A 22,854-nucleotide genomic window follows, 5' to 3' on the forward strand; every position below is an offset into this window, starting at 1 on the left:
AAACAAAATATACAGAAATGTTTAAACCATATGTACAATGGGAAAATGATAACATAAAAACACTCCCCATCAAATAGAATGAAATCGAGATTAGACTTAACAACAATGTCCACTACCCACCTCTTTTGCCTCATAGTTTGTGTGGCATGACCTTTTAGGTTGACTTCCTTCTTCAGGAGGGTCACACACTGTGAAGTTCAGAATGAGAGTATCTTCAGATGCCACTGAGCATGATGATGATGATGACAGAGAAGCATCTGTGCATTAAGGAATATGGACAAAACAGAGTCAAATTAAATGGAAGTGTTATTACTCCCATCCCAACCTATAAGTTTAATATGAACACATTTGTGAATGGTCAGTGCTTACCAAGTTCTTCATTGCTCAGCATGACTCAGAAGGTTCCGGGTGACTCCTTTACTATTTCTTCAAAGACCTCTCCATCAACTTCTGTGTCAGATTGGTCAAATACCTTCATATCTGGCTGCCTGCCTTCCGGTATGTTGAATTTTAGGCACACTAAAGTAAAGGAAGGAAAAGGATGTTACAGAAATTGTAACAAAACTTGAAAGACCATTTCCTTCTGATGAGAATCAGAATAAAGGCACAGCAGAAACAATTAGCAACTCGGGTAGTTCAGAAAGAATGATTTATGATGAATTAGGTGTATTAACCAAGTAAAAGCTGTGATATTGTTTTATCCTGATGTACTCACTAACCTTCCTTCATGAAGGCATCCAATGTAAGGTCAGACAGCCTAACACTTCTGCTCCCCACCGAACGAAACATGCAGCAGCATATTCTATTAAAATAAACAAAGGTTAAAAGAAAAAAGGAACCAAGAACCAAGAAAAAACAGTTGAACAAAGAGTTACCTGCTTACATTGTTCTATAATCTGAGCCTACTTAACTTTTACACTCACTTTTAACTTCTTGATTACTGTGAACAACAAGGCAAAGTTGACATAATTGAGATATGATAAACAAATCAAAACATTTATTACAGGGCTCTACTGAATGGTCAATCGCTGCATTCTGCGGTCTATTATTTCTGTATAACAGACCGTTGTTAAGTACACACCGACTGCTACGGACGCCCTCTGATCAGGGGAGCACAGAGGAAAGAGGTTAAAGAGGAACCATGCAGGATTTTTGGCTTATGGTTCATTTTGACCTTAATTAAACAGCTTCAGAGTCTGTGATGTTTAAATAAATGACTCGTAACTTGTTGGAGGGAGAATGGAGGCCTTCCACCTAGCAACATGGTTTCTGTGGATTCTGTGAAACAGTTAGCGATGCCTAATTCCATTGTGATTTGACAAATTTTTATTTTCTACACAGATGGCCAACAAGGAAAGGAAAACCTGTGTAAAACATGACTTTATTGGTCATAGAAAACAGTAGTTACTGATATTTTTTCATTCTTTTGTTAAGAAGTTTAAGTGAGAAATTCTTCGAGCTGAAACACAACACACTTTTTTTAAATGTGCAAACTAAGTTTTCAAATTAGGCTCTGGATTCAGCCATTGAACTGTCTCTTTCTGTCCCCTGAGGTTCCTGTTCCTCTGCTGGCCTGACACCTTGTTATGCAGACATTTGTTAGAGATCTAGTGACAAACAGAGACAGTAGTTACAAAGAAACAGAATAGTAAGCAAGGAGGCAGACAAATAAACCGTCGTTTCCGCCCCCCTCCCCCCCTCTCTGTCACACCTATGAAGATCTTCAGTCCATCACACACCACTGCTCAGTGGCACTTAGGCCAACAATAAAAGAGCAAATGCATATGCAAAGGCTTTTACCATGAATATTAATAATTCATAAAGTTAATTGGATGTGTTTTTTAAGCTTCATGAATATTCAGTGCAGTGCATATTAAGAATGAAACCACACTGCATTTCTTATTCATTGTCACTCTCTTTCTCTCTCTCGCTCTTTAACTGCTCGATGTTGGCTTTGACCTTTGGCGAGCAGGATTGAGGCAGTTTGTAGAAGTGCTAATGCACAAACTAAATCAAATGTGTTCTTTCTGTCCCTCTGACAGGCAGACGTGTAATTATGGTGCTTTCTTTTTTGGCAGCACGCACACTATTCTTGTTGAAAATACCAGAATAAAGTCAAGAATCACTGCCAAATCCTTGAAATTTTGTTTCAGAGGACAATAAACCTGACAGTGAAATAGCTAAGTAGCAGAAAATTGGCCTGAAAAGTAACTTACTTAAACATAATAAAGAGCTTTTTCTTTGCTCTGTGAATATAAAATAATGTTTGTGAGGGTCGTTTTTGTATTGCACGCCTGTAATGAGTGTCTACTTTTACATGCGTGTCATTGTGTCGCTCTTCTCACCTGCCTTCACGGCACATTGAGGAGCTGATAGAGCCCCTCAGAAACAAATCACACCAGCGGAGCAGTAATTTCACAGGTCACAGCCCAGGGTAGCGCCAGCGTGTGTTAGAGCGAACGAGGGGGTGAGAGTTGAGATGGGTCAATAATTCCTCCAGGCCTTTTTCTCAAGCACCAGCTGGTCCCTTCACACCAGCCTCGGTCTAATCAGGAAGGCTGACCCTGACTGCTCAGGGCTCAGGTGTGTTGGATTGGTTTGTGTAGATTTACACAGAAGTAGAATCGGCAGCTGGAGGAGAACTATTAGTTGGAGTACGAGAAGTAATTGCTGTCGTCAGAGGTCTGAGGTGGAAGAAAAGTCGGTAGTAGTTAGAGAGGATGTGGATGTACAGTAGAAGTTGCAGTGGTAATAACGTCAATGGAAGTAGAGTTCTTTAGTCAGTTTTAATTTGGAAACAAACAGAAACTAAGTAGAGTGACCTAAAAACACTTGTTTTTCTTCTTTTAGCAGAGAACAGTGCCTGCATATCTGTTAAAGTATACACTAAAGGCAGGGGAGCGGTACTTCAGCTTAGCATACACCACATACCAATTTGTTGTGCAAATTGGATTCTAGTATCATAAACATTCATTTTTTTTGTTTTTCAATCAAACTCATGGTATTGTGTCTCAGGGCTCTTTGGATCACTGAAATCAATCTCAGACACCTGTGATAATTAGTTTGCCAGGTGAGCCCAGTGAAAGGAAAACTACTGAAGAAGGATGTTCCACATTATTAAGCAGGCCACAGGTTTCAGCAATATGGGAAAGAAAAAGGATCTGTGCTGCTAAAAAGTGTCAGATAGTGCAATGCCTTGGACAAGGTACGAAAACATTAGATATTTCTTGAAAACTTAAGCATGATCATCGCACATCATCCGTATGGTACTATTCATCATGTTAAACATTTAGACCTATTGTATAGCCTTGTGGTACATGTAAGACAATGGCAGTGGTGAGTCAAATACTGACATTTTTTATATTCATCAATGATATACAACTAGTCTTCTGTTCATGTAAAAATAGACGCCTGTGACATACATAAAGATGTTCATAGAAGATCAGTGCAGGATTGACACTTTAAAAGAAATGTGACTATTAAGATAGACTCATTAATGCAGATCTACACTTAGAACAGGAAACAGTAATAGAAGTTTTATGAGTGATATTTATTTATATGGATTTCAAGACTGTGTTGTTGGACATATAAGAATGTCAGCATCTTTTAGTAGTTATGATGTTAGGCTAGAACAACCTGGATGTATCAGAGGAAGGGGAATTCATGTCTGTGGTGGCTGTACTGATTTCTTCTCATTTTGCACCAGGGTATTTTGTATTATGTATGTGCTAAGGCACCTATTTTGTGCTTCCATCTGCATTTTCCCTTTTTCACTACCTTTTGTGTGTGGGTGTGTGTGTCTCTTTACCCTGCTTAAAACCTCATAAAGCCCCCCAGCCCCCGCCGCCAGCCACTCTAATAACCTACTCCGCTGTCTGTCACCTGATTGTTGCTATTGTCATGCTAATTAGAGCACCACATGCAGGAAAAAGAGGAAAAAATAGATCTTTTTTCCCCCTCTATCTGTCTCTCTACACATCAGGAAAGTGCAGCAATCTGTCCCCCATCTCCGCCCCCCTCCCTCTCCCCTCCATCTCCTTATCTCCCCTTCATCTCCCCTGTCCCTCATTTTATCCATCCGTCTTTTATGTGTTTTACAATCGCTGCAACAATCGGCTCATTTGGAAAACCCTCAATTACCGAGCTCCATCTCATCTGCCCACGTCGCACAAACACACACAGCCGTTCAGAAGCTAACAGACACACATAAAAAGCAGCTCTACAAAGGTGCTGTTGAAACTGGAAAAACCACACATCTTTCCAAGTCATATTCTGTTTGAAGAAGCTGGTGATTAGTTTAAACTGTGTGTCTTTGTGCGCTGAACAATAAGAGTTTCAGTGTTTCCTGTCAGACTGTTTGAAATTATTCAGGCTTTTTGAATATGTATGCAGATTTGTAAGATTGGACTCAAGAGACAAATGAGGAAGTGGATCAAATGAAGAGGAAAGGTGACGATGGGTGCAGGATGGAGGGAAGGAGATAGGAAATAAGAGCAAGGAAATGAGAGAGGATGGGGCTTGAGAACAAATGAGGGCTGAAGGGGGAGATGTGCGAGGAGATTTGAGTAGAAGAGGGGCGGATGGACGAGAGGAGAGGAGAGATGAAGGGGAGACAAACGTGAGGAAATGAGAGGAGATGAGAAAGCGAAGAGAGGTGAGGAGAGGAGTGGAGATAAGGTTATTGAGTTTGTGGCTCCACCCCCTTCTGCATCATGGAGCTTCCCAGAACAGAGATCTATCTGCTGTGTGTGTTAAAAGGATTGTATCACTTTGTTCAGAGCCTTAACATTAATCAATACAGCAGTTATTTCATTTTCTCGTTTGTACCTTGGGTCGTCTTCATTCAATAACACTGTAATGTGGCCTGCGAGTACACACGCACAGATAGCCGCTCATAATGCAATTGTGTGGATGTATACAGACTCTTATCATACGTTAACACTCACCTACCCACAGAGACACAGCCCCCTTATAATGAAATCTTCCAGATATTCTGTATACACTTTATCTCCTTTATTTTCACTCTCACAGTTAGTCATAGAGCATTCTCCATTGTAAAGATGTTCAAAGCTGCCTCATAATGAAATTTTTTTTTGTCCGAAGCAACAGTATTCTATCTTACAATACTGGTTTCAAAATCAATAGAACAGTACTGTACCTTTTTGACAGGAAGAATGGCGTCTACTCCATTACCGCAGAACACCTCGGTTTGCCTGCTTTCAGCACTGTGAAACTCAAGCACCATGGCTGCAGTTCTATCAACAGAAATGCATAAGCTTTTAACCCCCTGTGAGACCAATATTGTTATAAACAACAGGAAGAGGCATTGGTTACAAAAAGTTAAATAGCTTTTCAATCATAAATTATAGCCCCTGACTTTTTTTCCCACTGGTAGGCCCCCAGTTTGCCGTTCTAATGAGGCTATCCATGCCTTCATAGTCCTTACGGAGGCTTCTCTAGTGAGCCTGGAACTCGGGAGATTTTCCGGGGTCTTTAAAGATTAAATCCACAACAGTAATCCGACATTGAACATCTTTTTATACATTTTTTATATCAATTTTTAGATTGTTTCTCTACTAGAGGCTAATGCTATCAGCCATGTTGTCTTTTATGTATCACACAAGGCATTGTGATGGGCTGTAACAACCAATGGCAGGCTGTTCCATTGCGGCGGAAGTTTTGCGAAACTGCACACACTAAACCAGGAAGTGTTCTTCCATCATGTACAGGACAACAACCATGCTAACACTGATTGTGCTTCCCACAGATGGGACTTCTCTAACTGAGTGGGCAACTTCACTAATGGTGCAAAAAATGTATAACGCGTATATTAACAGCAATATAGACTCATATCTCAGTGCATCACAGACAAACACTTAAATGTCCAAAAATACCATATTTCAAGTGAAATTGGAGTTTAGAAAACTACACTGGATTCAAGTCTAGCACACAATCCAGGGGTCATTTACCTTTATAGTCTTCTTCCTCTATGTGGAATGCTTATACAGTCCCCTTATGATATTTTTAAACTTCTTGTTAATATCACACTGCCATCTCTGCACCAACTTGATTTCACCGACCACAAAATGATTTACAGAGAAATGCAACTTCATTCCTCTTTTTGTCAAACTTTTATCACTGGAATAAACAAACTATAAAGAAGGAAATTATATATTTTGTGGCATTTGTCCAATTTAACCACATTTTTTATGAAAAGTATCTTTGGACATTCAGACTTAGTTTTTCCTTTTTTTTCCAATCCAGAATCAATGCTGAAAAAGTGTTTCGTGCTCAGCCTGAAAGATCCCAGACATTTACTTCTCTCACTTAATGAAGAGCTGCAAAAAAAGGGCAAAATCCTCTCTGATCCAATCCAAAACATACTCCACCTGGCAGAACATCAATACCCAATTTGCACACACAAACACACACTTACACACCAATCCATACACTCTGCGAGCGGCTGTTATTTTGCAAAGGCGTTGAAAGGAAATAAATGCGACTGAATATGAACATGATTAGTTAATTACTCGCTTTCAGGAGGACACTGAGGAACGCTTGTGGTTGTTTGTCGAAGCTGAGTTGAAGAGGTCCCGTCCCGTCAGCGTGTGGATGTGATGTCGCAACAAGAAGTGAAAGGAGTCAATGATTCTGTCGAGTGTTTGTGCAAGCACCTGACAGAAAGAAGGCAATATGAGCTCATGCGCAGGGTGGGCGCATGTGTGTCAGGTTTATTGGTTACCTCTGTTATCTTTCAGAGTTGCAGGGATAATTCTGTATGGCAGGTGTCCAGATGATGGCCAGTGATATCAGAGTGAATGTGAACTCATGCCAGGCTCACATGGAGCTCTAAGCCAACACAACAAGATGAATGTGTTTCATTGTGTGTCTCTTTTGACCGCGGTTAACACCTTGAAGCTGAAGGTAATATTCTCCTTCACTGCTAACACTCACAGGATTAGACACAAATACAAACACATCCACACTGGCACAGACATGTTGTCCAAACTTATAATTGGTTTTCAGACATAGGTTTATAGCTTCTTTGGTCTACAACCTTTTTTCATCTGAGAGCCCACTTTTACCTGTGTAACATCTACTACTAAAGTCAGAAAAGTGCAGAGACTCTCTGCAACACTTGTGGTTTCTATTTGAATGCTCTGCAAATATTAAACATTCTTTCTATAAATACAGCTGAAGGAAATGCCAATTAGTGCATTTCTATCTACTTTCTATCAACTGCACAGCAAGAATGCTACAACAGGTCAACAGGTTGAGCAGCAGGTGGCGCTGATCATTAACCCTGCAGAAGAAGAGGGTTTAATGTTGCATTGCTATTGTTATTGTTATTGTTAGCAGCCTATATTTTGCAAATCAGTGAAACCATCTGCTTCATACAACTTGCAGTAAAGCTTTGCAGCACAGAACACTGCATTGTACAGTAGCAGGAAGTATGACTGTCAGATGATTTTCATTTGATATTATGTTTGTGAAATGAATGCTTAGAATGCTCAGGTCTAAGAACAGAGGCAAACCATAGCCAAGCCAATGGGTAATAGTGCAAAAATGAGGCAGCCGCTAACAGTTGAAAGTAGTGAAGAGACAAAAAAAAGGAAGGTAGATTTTATAAGTGGAAATGGAGAGTTTTAGATATCTAAACCTATGCTCTTGGTAGAGCTCTAGTAACAGCCTTTAATCTTACTTCTATAATTGGCAGCGTGTCTTTGTGTCTGTCTGTGTTAATTTGCATGCCACCCTGTTGCACCAGCTGTCCTTGATGACTCTCAGAAGACTTCGTTGGTGTACTGATTCAAATGAGGTGCCATAAAAAATCCTAAGCATGTATAGATTTTCCTTAAAATCCAAAATTGTTGCACCACTCATGTCAAGAAAGGAAACTACGCTGGGCTCATTAGAACTGAGAGAGGAAGTGACAAAGCTGAAGAACAAGTGGACTTTGTTGAAATGCCTACAAGCACCTGGGCATGCTCCACGATCCCTCATTAAAGTGAGCTCTCTTGAAAGCGCTTCTTCATGCTTAAATCAAACATGATAACACAGGAGAGGTGTCACATGTTGGCGTTAGAAATCCTGGTTAATTTGCTGTTATTTGTCGGTTGTAGTTGGCATGGCTGTGTAAAAATGTTCAAATATGTGTCTGCCTCTAATGCAGCAAACGATGTGATGATTTTTTAATACACCATAATAAAGTGTGTCCTCAAAACTTCGTAAATAAGTCAAAAAGCACAGCTGTAATGCTCCCCTTATTGTTTTGTAGGCCAATCAATGCAAACACGCACTGGCATGCAGAGACGCTGAGCAATCATGCAGTTATGTGGAAAGAAAACACCTCTTTCTATGCAAATTGTCCTTGTTGCATTAAGAATATAATGATGAGGTTGGTAACAGCAAAGTAAAGATTAGCCTGCTGTCTGAGAGCTGTTGGTTTTTATGATGCTCAAACTTTCCAGAGATTAGGAGAACAGTTCCACCTATGCATGACTTTAAAACAAATGATAGTTGATGTGTATATAAAGTCAGTAAAGTCTGAGACTCCCAGCTGCTTTTTTTATCCATGTGTAGCACCGTTACGCATGACAAAGATGTGACAGTTGTGGTTGTTTTCTTAGAGTTTCTAGTGTTGTTCTTTGTGAATAGAGATTGCTGTTTTTTTAAGTTTTTAAGTACTTTTCAGCATTCATAGTGTGCTGCATGAAGGGAAGTTCCATGGAAAGTTGCCGTTAACTCCTGAAAGACACAGTAGGGGCCCTCCCCAGACATGATTACATGATTTAAACCCATGCACACTAATGCCTACCTCTGTGTAGCATTCTCCCCTAGTGTGGTGGCACTCTCTTTGCTGCCAGCTGAGGCAGTGGTACTACATTGTATCCTTTACATTAGTGGAAAAACCTTGCTTTTCCACTTCCTGTAGTAATAGTATGTTTTCTGCTTTATCTTGGCATGGCATCCCCTCTAGTCCATCATAAATTCGGTGTTCAAGAGACTTGCTGATCGTACTGAATGCCTTACTTGAGCTCAGCTTGGGATAAGCTGATCCATCGAGCCAGTGGAAGTTTCTGCCACATTGTTTTGTTCAGACATGGACAAACTTGGCAGGAGCATCCCCCATTCCACTGAGCCGATAGGTTATTTGTATTAGAGAGGGTGGGAGGGCTGTGTATTTGACTGAAGGGAAGTATGAATGGGGTTAAAATCTGTACACAGACTTCAGTTCTTTTCATTCATGGCGGTGTAGTTTGAATATGACATTGGGACTTGTATGACTGTCTTTTCTGCAAGGGTACACCCTGAATAACATTTATGCATTCTAATTCAAATGGCGTGCATTTTCTGAGACACAATTCTGTATGGCAGAACAAACACACACACACACACCCACACACACACATCTAGGGAGAGTCAGACCTCCTCTCAGTCAGCATCACTTCCATCAACTGGTTTATCAGTGGATGTGAGAAACACACACAAACATAGGTACGTTTTCTCCTCCAATCAGAGCTTAAATCAGGAGGTCATCATCGCTCCATCTCTACAGCTGGCTGTGCCCTGAAACCAGCCTCCTCTCTCTCACACAGAAACAGACTGCACACAATCCAGGCCCTGTGTGGAGATAAATGTGACCAGCAGTCCTCACCCCCAGCAGAAGAAAATCCAATTCTCTTTCACTTTTATCCCTGAGACTAATGTTACTGTCAAAGACGACACCACCGCCAGAGACCAGGCCACTCTGTTTGTGTGTGTCAAAGTGTGTGTGTTTGCGGTGGCGAGATAGTGAATTCATTTAAGGTGATGTATTGCTGTCTTTACCTACAATCTCACTGTAGGCCTCAGTGGTGTTGTTCCTGCCTATCCCTGACATGCCTCTGACCCCTCCTCTTCCCTTCTCTCCTTCTCTCCTCCTTTTTTCTTTGCTTTATTTCTCTCATTTATTGTTCTTTCTTTACATTTTCCTTGTTCTTCTTGTCTTCCTTTCTTTTCTTTTTCGCCTTCACTACTTTTGTTATATTGATGTTTCCCTCCACACCCCTCAATCTTTGGTTTCCATCTATTTTGCTGTTTTAACTCCTTTTTTTAAGTTATTTTCAATTTTAAAAAAGCTTTACCACTGATAAAAAAATCAATTTCAAAGGATGTAAAGGAAGCAAAATGGAAGACATTTGTGTTTTTTAACCAGGAAAAGACTTGATGAAATTTTAAAAATCTTTTTGCAACTGTCCTCGAATTTAGAAGCCTTGAATAAAGAATCTGTCTGGTCAAAATGTGGGAGTTAACTAAGTTTGAAACACTGGCACCATTTTAAAGGGAAATAAACCGGCGTTCCAACAGAAGCATTGTTACAACAAATAGATTATCTACCAGGCAAAAGTTTCTCACTTTTCTTAAGTTCATTTAACTGTGATTAATCTCAGAATTTTATTTCCTGTTTGTAGAAAAAATGATTTTATTCTGAAAGAAAAGGAGCTCTAGCAATTTGAAGATTATGACATGAACTTAACCACAGAAAATAAACCTAGTATGGATTGGAAAGGAAATATTGGAACAGTAAAAGTTAAATGTGATTTCGCAAGGTGCAGACGACTTTGGATCCCAACATAATAGGCCCACATACACTTGTGCTTCACAGAAGATTCATGTGTAAACTACTGTCTATTTTGTTCACCCTAGAAAAAACAATAATGAAGAGGAGCTGATTATTTTCGAGAAAAAATACTTTTCTTAACTTATTGGAATGTTTAAAAAGCCATTCATTTACAATAAAATGAAAACAGACATTTTTGACTGAAACAATCATAAATATAGGCGAACCAAAATGTAGAATTTTTTTAGTTTATAAAGTCAATAATCCACCCACTGTTTCAGTTTGGTTCCTTGTATCATTTTACATTATTGTTCTAAATTTACAGTTTTAAAAATTTGAAATATTTGAGTTTCAAATGTCAACATTTAATACTTTTTTAACTTGGGTATTTTTAAAATTTTATCCTAAATTTTTTATTTTTTTAAACTCTGGAATTCTAAGTTTGCTTTCTTGTAAAAACATAACTTTATAATCTAAAAAAATCTGATTTTTCCCCCAAAAATTCTAATATTCACTCACAATTTCAATCTTTTTAGGCAGGCCAAAACATGCCGTCATACATTTCATTTCTTATCCCAATCTTTAAAAAATATATACATCAAATTTTGACTATGTCAGAGCACCCCCCCCCCCCAACTGCCTTACATCAGCATGGCTGCAGGGAGACATTGCAATGGCTTCACCAAAGTGTGCTAAAAAGGACGAAAAGCATACGATTAATGCAATTTTAGAAAATAATGCACTAATTTTAACCTTGATCACATCTTCTTTAGTACACGACAGTGTCATCAGCATCAAATAGAATGGATACAAAAGTTAAAATACACGGGGAAAGTTTTCTTTTCCTTTTTCTTGATGTGTTTCCTTTTTAGTCTATCATTTTTTGTTGTTTCTTTGTTTCTCCTCAGCATCTTTGAGGTCTGATTGGAAAAATGCTACCTACTCATCACAGCTGACATGAACTGTGTTTACAAGCCGTGCACACAAACACACACATCATCACCATTGCACTGCTTGTTGCGTGTTTGTCTGTGATTGGTGATGCTTGGCTTTGGGGGGGCTGTGACTTCAGAGACCCCTGTAAAACAGACCCAACTGCTGTTTCTTGGTTTGCGAGCATGTGTGCATTTGTGTTTTTGTGTGTGGTTGCAGGTACTTTGTTAATCATTTGTAAGGCCGACCAGATGCCATGCAGGGGACCAGAGTGCACGCGGCCTGTCACTCACGGGCCCTTCGTCCCACAGGCGTGCACACAAACACACAACCATGCAGGTGCAGGTGCACAGCGATCCACACAGCCCCCCCATCCCCTGAGGCTGATTAGTATTCATGAGATCTCAGGAGCCCCCCCCCCCCCCCTTTCTCATACACACATATTGTGGTGGATTGGTCCATTCTAATTATCTCCTGGCGTTTATGGAGAGGCCTGATTAGAGGCTGTCAGTGTGACTGATGACGACATGCCATGTTATCCCCCAGAGAGACGGAGAGGAGGGTTGGTCACAGCTGTGGACTCTGCTGCCTCCCCTCTGTCCTCAGCTCTTTACATAACCGAGTTCATGGAAAACGGATCTCTGGATACTTTCCTCAAGGTGAGTCGCAGTTTGAAGGAACACAGCAATCACATTTTCCTCCCAAGGTCAGAGCTGCAAGTCTTTATGAAGGCCGTGTGAGAAATGATGTCCCTGCTGTAAAGTATTTGAAAGTGAGGACTTCATTTTCCCCCAAATTGACTGTTCTTGAGAGAACGTTCTTTTACAAAATGTATTAAAGCTACCTCGATGAAATTGTCCTTCATCTACCACAGCTCGGAAATTTGATTTACAAAAGTTGAACAGAGTCGACAAAGGATTTAATCAATGACTGAGGTTAGAAGTATCCTTTAAATTCAGATGATTCGATTTCATGAGCCATATTCTCTCATTACATTACTTAATTATGACCTCAAATGAAACAGTATAACTCAGTGTGAAGAGAAAAAAAAATGTCTGAAATGGCCCTTTATTTCTGAGCATTTAACTATAAGCTGCCAGGCCTGACAAAAGCATGCTTTTTCAATAAAACAGGTGCAAAAAAATCCATCGAGCATTGGGATAGACACCTAAAAGTTGACAATATGAAACAGCTTACAGCTATAACAGCCTGCACTTGTCTTGGAAGGCTTTCCACAAGTTTCTGTGGGAATTTGTGCCCATTCCTCTTTAGAGCATTTATGAGGTCAGGCAATGATGTTTGACTAGAAGGCTTGGCTCGCAATCTCCGCTCGGGTTCATCCCAAAGGTGTTTGCTGGTTTTTAGGTCTGCACTGTTTGGGCCAGTCAAGTTCTTTTACATCAAACCATGTCTTTATAGTCCTTGCTTTGCGCACTAGGGCACAGACATGTTGGAATAGAAAAAAGGCCTTCAGAACTTTTCAGCGATGGAATCAGCAGAGCTTTGGTGACTTTTACACACCTTATGCCTTAGTAGATGTTGACCCCACTCTGTGATTTTATGAAGGATTCCACATCGTGGCTGAGGTGCTGTCATTCCTAAACACTTCCACTTTCTAATAATATCACTCACAGCTGACTGTGGAATATCCAGCAGGGATGAAATTTTCGAAACCATCTTTTTGCACGCTTGAAGACACTGAGCTCTTCAGAACGACATTCTGTCTCACAAATGTTTGCAAATGTAGGCTAGGCATGGCTAGGTGCTTGATTTATACAACTAAATTCAATAATTAACGTGTGGAAAAATACTTTTGTTCATATGGTGTATCAGGATCTTGAAGGGTCATTCCATATTTGAGGGGAAGATTCACAACTATGCCATGTACCTCTGTTTCAAGGGGCGCTGGGCGCTGAAAATCAAGGGGACAGGGTAAAAGTTAGAAATGGGACTGAGCCACAGTCTTAACATGGCGGCAAAACTATTACTTACCACCGTCAATAGCCTATCAATACATAAAAAGTCTGCTTGAAACTGTCTGACATGACCTTGGGGCTGGAAACTAACTTTAGTCCACTAGCTGACAGTAAGCCCTACCACTAGGCTAATGGCACAGTTGAAATAAGATTTGATGTTCATTGAAACACTATAATTGTGTTATAACAGTGTGCAAAACAGAAAAAGGAAAAGCTAATAAAAGTGCAGAAACGTCTCAGACCTATAAGAGTTGACCGGGTATGGATACACACACACACACCCACACACACACACAGATATTAATCGAATAAGGTTTGATACTGGCTTTATGAAATGCACTTAGTGTCCATGATCCAGAGCTGAAACAGCAGCAGACTGCTGACAAATGGCTAATAAAACAAAGAGAAGTATTGCTTTGTGTGCATTATTTGCTCTGTCAGGGGACACAGAAAGAGTGGTCCACTTTAAATCTAATGTAATAATATCAAAGGTCTGTGGTTGTGGTTGCTAAAAGTCGAAATGGCCACCGAGAAAAAACATTTAAAATAACCAACAAATGCCAAAAGGATTCAAAAGAAAAAATAATGACCATCAAAGAAAACAGTCAGCGGTAATATTCAAGGAGACCCTTATCATAGCAGGATTGTTGAACAAAGTAGCGTTTGTAGAGGAGGTGATGGAACTAAAAGTTTAAACTTGTGACTGAGAACTACAAAAGTAAGTTCTAAAAAGCTGATTTTACTCAAGGTTACGACAGAGCCTCTTATCAATGAGCAGATTTTTAAAAATCCATGCGAGGCTGTGGAGGATTGGCTTTGTTATTGAGGAGCCTGCCTGTTACTCAATATGTAATTACACGTATTGATGTTTTCTTAGGCCTTCATGTCGGCCTTTGAAACATATCGGAAACCTAACAGAGATATTAGGCTCATTAAAAAAAATTAAATTAATTAGTGTAAAATCGGCAGGAGGTTTGAAAGCAATTTCAAAGTGCCAATCAGAAGCCTGTTTTTTTATTTAATGGCAGTAGAAAGGCTGATAATGGTGTACATTTTGATTAATTAAAGTTCATTGAAAATTAAGGATGTAATCAGAATCCTAATCAACTTTTATGCCAAGTACTTTCTTAAGTAATAGGAGTTTGACTCAGTGTTTTGGTACAAAATAATAGCATAGAAGAATGAATAATAGTAAGAGGCTGTAAAACAGCAGTACATCTGCAGGCAGGAAGCTTAAATAGGTGAATGCAGGGAAATGTAATGATGCATTAAATTCAGGTTATGAAATCTATCACTTAGGAACACAAAAGCACATTTTTGAAGTCATGATAATTCTTAAACAGCATAAGCAGGACTTTTTAATTCTGAGGCTATATAGTTACTAACAAAACGATGCATAGTTCAATAACCCTGAGCAGTTCTTCAAGCAACATTTTTGTACCCACCAGTATTGCCCTAAAGCTGCCTTTAAATCCCATTTCTACGTAGAATTACTACCAGTAATGCTAGTCAAACCAACAAAACATATGATATAGACATGCAGCAACCTGGGAAGTGAACTACAAACATGAGCTCAACAGGCAGATGCTGTCATTGTTCACTATCAGTGGAGCCAGTCAATGACTCAAACTCATGCCCAAGCTGTTGTGACAAAGAGATTAAAAAAAAAACCTTTCTCACAAAGAGAAGTTTTCAGTGCCCGTGTTTGAGCTTCTTCTAATATAGAAATGCTGTCCAGCTATAGCTGCACTCATGCTAGTTTCTTCACCGGCAGCCACTGTTTACAGGCTCACAGTGCAACTAAACCACACCCACCCACCCTAAGGGTAATGGAAACGCAGCTGGGGTCACCTTTTTAACCATAAACTGTCAACTTCATTTCACCAGTAATAGAATATGAAAAAAAATACTTAGCACTGATGATAAATGACGTTGAAATTTGAAAAGTTAAAAAGATAGGTTTAAAGGCTCGAAATCTGAAAAAAAAAATCTATTGGTTCAAAATGGTTAAAACATGAAATTGAAATTGAAAAGTAATGTTTTTAAAGGCAAATTTATTAGAAAGAAAGTCAAAATCACAAGTTTAACAGGGCAAAATATAAAATAAAATTTGTAATCATGAAATTAAAAGTCAAAATATAATTTGAAATCATAAAATGTGAGTCTAAAACGTTAATTTATGGGATTATGAGGTCAAAGTTAAGAGTTAAAAATATCAGATAAAATACATAATAATTGGTTAAAAAGGTCAAAATCTGACTTAAATTTGAAAACTATGAAACTAATAGCCCAAAATATTATATATAATAAGTCAAAGATTCTTCTTTGAAATGCTCCAAGTGTGAAAAAAAAAGTTTAATTTCTTTTCCTACATTCCTGACTTCTTATATTATTTTTTTTTACTCCTTAATTTTTCAGATTTTATGAATTAACAAGGATATCTTAAGTCATCAAGGACAAGTTTACATTTTTATTCTAGAGGAAATCTGCAGACCTCATACTGATGGGCCAGTTACAACAGAAATGTGATATAATCTTGCAGGCCGGATTCATCTGTTCCAGGGGCCAGATTTAGCCCTTGAGTTTGACATCCCTGTTCTAAATTAAAGAATTTTAAAACATCCCTCTATCAAATACTGTGTACAACACATATAGGGAAAATCTCCCCGAAATAAAACATGTTGCAGCCTGTGTTTCTGGCATTGAAGCAAGATTTAAAAACACAATAACATTTCATCAACTTTTCATCATTTGTCATGAATGTTTTCAAAAAGTTGGGACATGACGATTGACTGTAGTATATGCTTGTACTGAAAAGTAATGCAACAAATAATTTAATCCCCTGGATTTGAATTATCTATAATTAAGTACTGCTTATGCTTGTATAGACTTCAGTCTGTGATGTGAAGTATTATTATAAAGCTGTTCAAACTAAGCCAGAAGTGGTGAACTTCTGTTGTCAAATTGGGATCTCTGCATAAAGCCAGATGTGAAGCTTATTGTGATCGTGGTCTGCCTCAAATTTAAAATCCTCCTGATTCATATGCAGAGTTGTTTGTCAGCCAGTAAAATCACTGCACTGCTCTAAAGCCATTAAGCCTGTGATGATAGGCCCCGCTGCTAAACAGACACCAATCCCATCAGCAACACTGACACAAAATGAAATGAAATCTGACAGATAAAAAATGGCTTTAAAGTCCAGAGACACACAAACACAACGCCACACTCTGTGCGTGTTGTGTGTTACAGTATGTATTGTAACAAGGCTCATAAAGACCGTCCACAGTGGCTCAGTATGATTACAGGATCAGTTTTATGAGAACTCAGCCGTGCTGCTGGCCTCCATATGTGTCTTTAATTATGCTGACCATTTAGTAAGCAGCCGACCCTCAGAAATAACAAAACCACTGTTCAGTCAGAGAAGCTCTTCCTTCCCTACACTGCATTTTTCCCGTCAGCTTTCAGGAACAAATTTTGCCGATCTTGACTCTTCTCATTTGTCTCCTTCATCTTCTCGTCCAACCTCTCTGCCCTGCATTTGTCTTCTCTCTGCTCTCTTTTTTTCTCTGCTCTACCCAGCCTTCCTCCCTTCTTCCTGGCAATGCGATGTGGTGGGCAGATTGATAGAGGAAGTCTGTAGGTTTGTTAGACAGTCCAATCAATCAGCATCTCACAAAACCACCGGCTAATTAACTTACTCCACAGCTGCCGAGGGACACAGAGAGAGGGAGAAAGGAGTGATGGAGAAAGGGCTCACAGATGCAGAAAGATAGATAAATAAATGAAGACTGGAGCAAAGTAACACACAGAGTTTGCTCTCTCTCTCTTCCTGAGATGGATGGACAGAACAGAGAGACAGAGGAAAGGAGAGATGATATAAAGGGAAGAGGGTGACTGATAACGTGGATGACTTTTTAACGGGGACCACTGGCTCAGGGCAGAAATAATTGGCAGAGGAAGGTGAGCTAGGCCGTCATCGATCAACAGGCTCTGTCTGTGCCAAACGCAGCTCAAAACTAAAATCCAGTGAGCTCTGCTCGGGCACACAGTCAGCGTTAGAAAGTTTTGTCTTCCCTGTCAGATCTTATCCTCTGCGATTAGGGATTTTTTTGGTAGCCTCCATTGATCCCTTAGTGGAGAAATTCGTCTTTTAGCCAGCCTGCCCTCCAAAGAGAGGTCAACACAGGATTCAGTCTTGATCAGGAGTGTCAGATGTGCAGATTGCTGATGTTACAGACTCTTGAATCCTGGATTGAACCTACACTTCCTGCTGAGGTTGCTGAATGAACCTGGAGTAATCACTCTACCTCTCTGCAGAAGCATTTACTCTCTCTGCTGTGTGTTAATTCCTCTTTCTTCTCCTCATTCCCTCCAGAAACACGACGGTCAGTTCACAGTGATCCAGCTGGTCGGCATGCTGCGTGGCATCGCCTCAGGAATGAAGTACCTGTCGGACATGAGCTACGTTCACAGAGACCTGGCAGCTCGGAACATCCTGGTCAATAGTAACCTGGTGTGTAAGGTGTCCGACTTCGGCCTGAGTCGAGTTCTAGAGGACGACCCAGAGGCTGCTTACACTACAAGGGTGAGACACTCTCTCAAACAGGCAGAAATGTTTCTCCTGGTACAGCCATTTACCTCTCTAAATGCTTGGATTTAGTCCAATATTGAAACCAACGGCTGCTGAGTAACTGTCAGAGAAAGATCATTGATTTGAAAAAGCCCTGAGGGCAGTGGTAACTGATCCAAATCAGCCCTAGAATAATCAGAACCCATCCTTGATATGGTTGACTCCAAGAAATCCAAATAGGGAGCACACAGGCGGCAACCTAAATGATGGGCCACAAATAAAACAGCAGCAGTCAGAGATTGGTAAAACATTATTTTTCTCAGCTTTAAAAATATTTTATTTTGGACTCCCTCAGGCATCAGAGGTTATCGAAAGTCTATTTGTATCTTCTCAGTTTTTACAAACATTCACAAACAGACCAAGACACAAAAGCAGGCTGCCCTTCATTCTGAGTGAAAGCTCAAACATCTTTTTCTACTAGTTCAATGGAAATCTCTGAAAATAACAGGATAAAAAAGAGATGTAACACATGTAGGGCAAATATCAGAGCACACCAATAACATGTTTGAAATGAAATAAGGAAAATGTTGAAAACATTAGAAAATGCTCAAATTTCCCCGATAATTTACACATTTGACAAAGTAGCTTAAATCAAACTGATGAATAGTTTCTCTGTCATCTCTGACAGCCACTCTAACAGATTGTTCATCTGAGATGCTGTATGTTTTGGAATGGAAGTTATATGATTTTCCAGTATTTCCAGTTTTACATTTTTTTTAAATTCAGCTTTATTCATAAACAAAGACTGGCAGTTACATTCATGAAATAATTACATCACATTACTATGTAGTGTTGTTATCTATAGCTAAGAAAGATTTAGTAACCCCAGCTTTAGCTAACGTAACTAGAGCTAATTCAGCTACATAGGTGAGTAGCTGCTTTGTGTAAGCTTGAGCTACATTAGCTATGTACCTCTGTTATCTACAGAGGTTACACAGCTAGCGGCGCTATATTTTCTAGAATGTTTTCATGGAGGACAATCTTTTTTCCGAAGATTTAAACTTCTTTATCTCCTTTACCTAGATAACAAAGCTGATCATAAGAAAACTCCTCGAGAAAATCCTAAATTTTCACGCCGTCTTGGGGAGAATTGAGTAACATAAATACACCACACTGCAGGGAGGGGTTGTGTGACAATTTGCATTTCCATGTGGATGAAGATGTTTTTGAGAATGTAGTCTGTGTGCCAGTATTATTATTTTTTAATGGAGGAAACCTCAGTTTCTGCTACTTTAACAACATTCATCAACTATTTATAAAAAAGACGCTCAAGTAGCATTACTTGCATTTATGCATGATTAGAATAGAACACCCTTTATTGTCACTGCACAATGTACAACAAAAGATTGGACATTGCATTATCACAACAGGTTATCTGCATGTGGGGAGGCTCACTGATGATGACATGTATCACAACAGTCATCCAAAATAAAGAATGCAAGATAACACCAGTTGCAAAGAGGCAGAAAAATATTAAAAAGCAGGGAAAGAAAGTTGAGTTTTAACAGCAATATCACAACTCAATTTTTGGTATTTCAAAGTCACAATTATACCAGGGTACCAGTGAATTTACCTTGACGGCCACACCAAGTATTGTGCATATATGGGAAACACTATAATGCATAAACAAACTCCTCCTTTCCTTCATATTTTTGCCTACAAAGTCAAATCAGTGTTGTCTTTGCAGACATCACCATCCTCTACAGAAGTCAGAGAGAATGAAGGAACTCAAGCGTCAGTGAGTTAAACCACCACGGAGTAACTCATCCAAAATGCCCACGAGGAGACGGCATTATTCATATTCATAGGAAGTGTTGGGGATGTTATTTTTAATATGGCATTAGCATTGCCCTGGGAGGAGTGTATCAGCCGCTGACTGCTCTATTGCAATCACACACACACTCCCACTGATGTCAGGAGACCTAGATGGAGAGCTGCAGGCATTGGGGGAGTGGGGTGCGGGGGTGAGGGGCAAGAGGGCTGAGGTAGAGATGGCGGAGGGGAGTGGGTATCAAATAAGACTGAGATTGAGGGAGGCAGAGAGACGGGGGAGAGAGAGAGAGAGAGAGAGAATCAGAGGAAGGCAGGGGGAGGATCCGGTGAGAGCAGTTAAGAGAAAAAAAGAGAGATGGGGATGGCGTGGACAAAAGTACAGTGCCGAGTGACTTGGCAGCTTTGTCTTTTATTTGACTTTGACCAAGCAGAGATGGGGAATGCTAGGTGGTGCAGAGGCAGCTGCCGCATGTTAAAAAGCTGAACCCAGCCCTATAGAGGTGCAGTGTGTTAGTGTGTGTGTATATAAGACAGGAGAAGAGAGGGGGAGAGGGGGCAGGGTATCATACTTCCTTTTGCACCCATACAGTGAGCTTTATTAAATCCTTTTGATCTGTGCATCACAACAAAGGCAGGAGCAGCATGGAAGATAAAATTGACGGCAAAAGAAAGTCAATGGAAGAACAAACACTGCTGAAAAGAAACCCTGTGTTGTGTGCCATTGTGTGAAGTTAATGTCGACTGTTGTTCTTCAAGGCAGGGTGCTGAGAGTTCTCTGCAATCACCAGCTTTTAATCTGTTCTGTCAGCTTGATTTAATATACATCATTTAGCAGCAGACATATTAGAAGTCCTCTCAATATTTACATCACTACTCACAGGATAAAATATGTGGTTTAAGCTGATATATTTGGTAAGGTGAGGATGTGTTGACTGTGTTGTGAACCATCTCCAGGGAGGGAAGATCCCAATCAGATGGACAGCTCCAGAGGCAATAGCCTACAGGAAGTTCACCTCAGCCAGCGATGTGTGGAGCTACGGTATCGTCATGTGGGAGGTGATTTCATACGGAGAGAGACCCTACTGGGAGATGTCCAACCAGGATGTGAGTCACAAACACATACATCATGGTCGCCTCACTGAAACTAAGAGCAAGCACACGTTTTTCCTCAATCTTTGGCTCAAATCTCACCAAATATTCCTTGTTTTGTAGCAATCACTGAGCATGATATATCACCCTTTTTTTCCACATAGGTGATCAAAGCAATAGATGAGGGCTACCGTCTGCCCGCTCCGATGGACTGTCCTGTGGTGCTGCACCAGCTCATGCTGGACTGCTGGGAGAAGGGACGCAGTGAGAGGCCAAAGTTTGGACAGATTGTCACAATCCTGGACAAGCTCATCAGAAACCCAGCCAGCCTCAGAGAGCTGGCCAACAGCTCAGCATGGTCAGTGGGAGAAAGTCAAAAAGTTAAGCTGTGAATTGAACATGTTCACTGACACATCCCACAGTCGTGAGATACTTTTAATCAGTTTATTGGAATGCGCTGAAGACATCACTGCCTTTCACCCACTCTGTAAGTCTCCAGTACTTTGTTAGATTTGAAAATAGGGAAGAAAGGAAATGTCATTTTTACAGCAAGGTCCCATTTTTCTCTTTCTGACCATATTATTATTTGGCAGAGAAAAGACAAATGCTGGCACTGGCCTATCTATAGTCTGAGGGAATAGAAATCACCGGCTAACTGATGGCACAGCATGACAAAGCACCATATGGGACAAACAGAATGATACAATACTGTGCAATACAAATATGTTATTAGATAAGAAGACCACAATAATCATAACTGTTTTAATATCATGATTCAAAAATTCTGATAGTTGATGTATCACAAGACAATTTAATTTGATAAAATGGACAATATAAAATTCTCCAAAAATATACAGTGCAGGATTCATGTTTACATTTTGTTGTCAGTTTCACCTTTCACTTTCTTACCTGTATTTGGAATTATAGGCTATTTCATGGCATGACATCACAAAATATCATACAATAGGATATGATACAGCAGTTTACAATACGATACAGTGGCATATGATATTATATGATACCGCAGAATGCAAAATGTAACAATATCACACATCAGTTCTGTGATAATTGAAGAAAGTTGCATAATGACAAATTATATTTGATAAAGTAAAGATGTAATTAGAGAAAATGTGATGTGATACAAAATCATGCGATACAAAGTGATACAATGCAATACAGTGATCCGATGCAATTCAATACGTTACCCTGCGTTATGCTTGGATTCGATATGGTTCGATGCAATATGATAAAATGCCATATAATACAATACTGTACAGTATGATACGATATGTTACAATGAAATACAATACTAAACGATACGTTTGGATGCAGTGCATGGGTACAGTGTGGTGCAATATGATGCAATATGATACAATATTGTACGATACAATACAATATGATTTGGTACGATGCAGTATGGTGTGATGTGTTGTAATGCGATGTGATAAGGTGTGATGTGATGTGGTGTGACACGATACGACTCAATACCATACCATACAATACCATACAACATGGCATGATACAAGAGGGTACGATGGGATACTACGTGATGGGAAACGATCCGATATGAAATGATACAATACGATACTATATGATACATTACAAAAAGATACGACCGATACGAAACAATACAATATGATACGATATGATATGATATGATACAAAAAGGTACAATGTGATACAATACCTTTTGGTGTGATGCAATACTGTAGAATAAAATACAATACCATACAATACAATATGATATAACATGTTACTGTGACACACAGTGCAATGCAATACAACACGATCCAGTACAATAGGATATGATGCTATGTGATGCGATACCATATGATACAGTATGATGCAAC

General features: G+C 39.6%; 1 protein-coding gene across 1 annotated transcript in view; it reads left to right on the forward strand.

The window, feature by feature from the left end:
• epha4b (eph receptor A4b) overlaps positions 1–22,854 on the forward strand; it is a 162,270-nt gene that overhangs the window by 133,686 nt on the left and 5,730 nt on the right. Inside the window, exons 14-18 of the mRNA XM_041802821.1 lie at positions 3,071–3,079; positions 12,143–12,195; positions 17,888–18,097; positions 20,870–21,019; positions 21,169–21,362. Coding sequence (XP_041658755.1) covers positions 3,071–3,079; positions 12,143–12,195; positions 17,888–18,097; positions 20,870–21,019; positions 21,169–21,362 — 616 coding nt within the window. The remainder of the gene's footprint in view (positions 1–3,070; positions 3,080–12,142; positions 12,196–17,887; positions 18,098–20,869; positions 21,020–21,168; positions 21,363–22,854) is intronic.

Source organism: Cheilinus undulatus, linkage group 13 (genome assembly GCF_018320785.1).
Source record: "Cheilinus undulatus linkage group 13, ASM1832078v1, whole genome shotgun sequence".
NCBI classification, from domain to species: domain Eukaryota; kingdom Metazoa; phylum Chordata; class Actinopteri; order Labriformes; family Labridae; genus Cheilinus; species Cheilinus undulatus.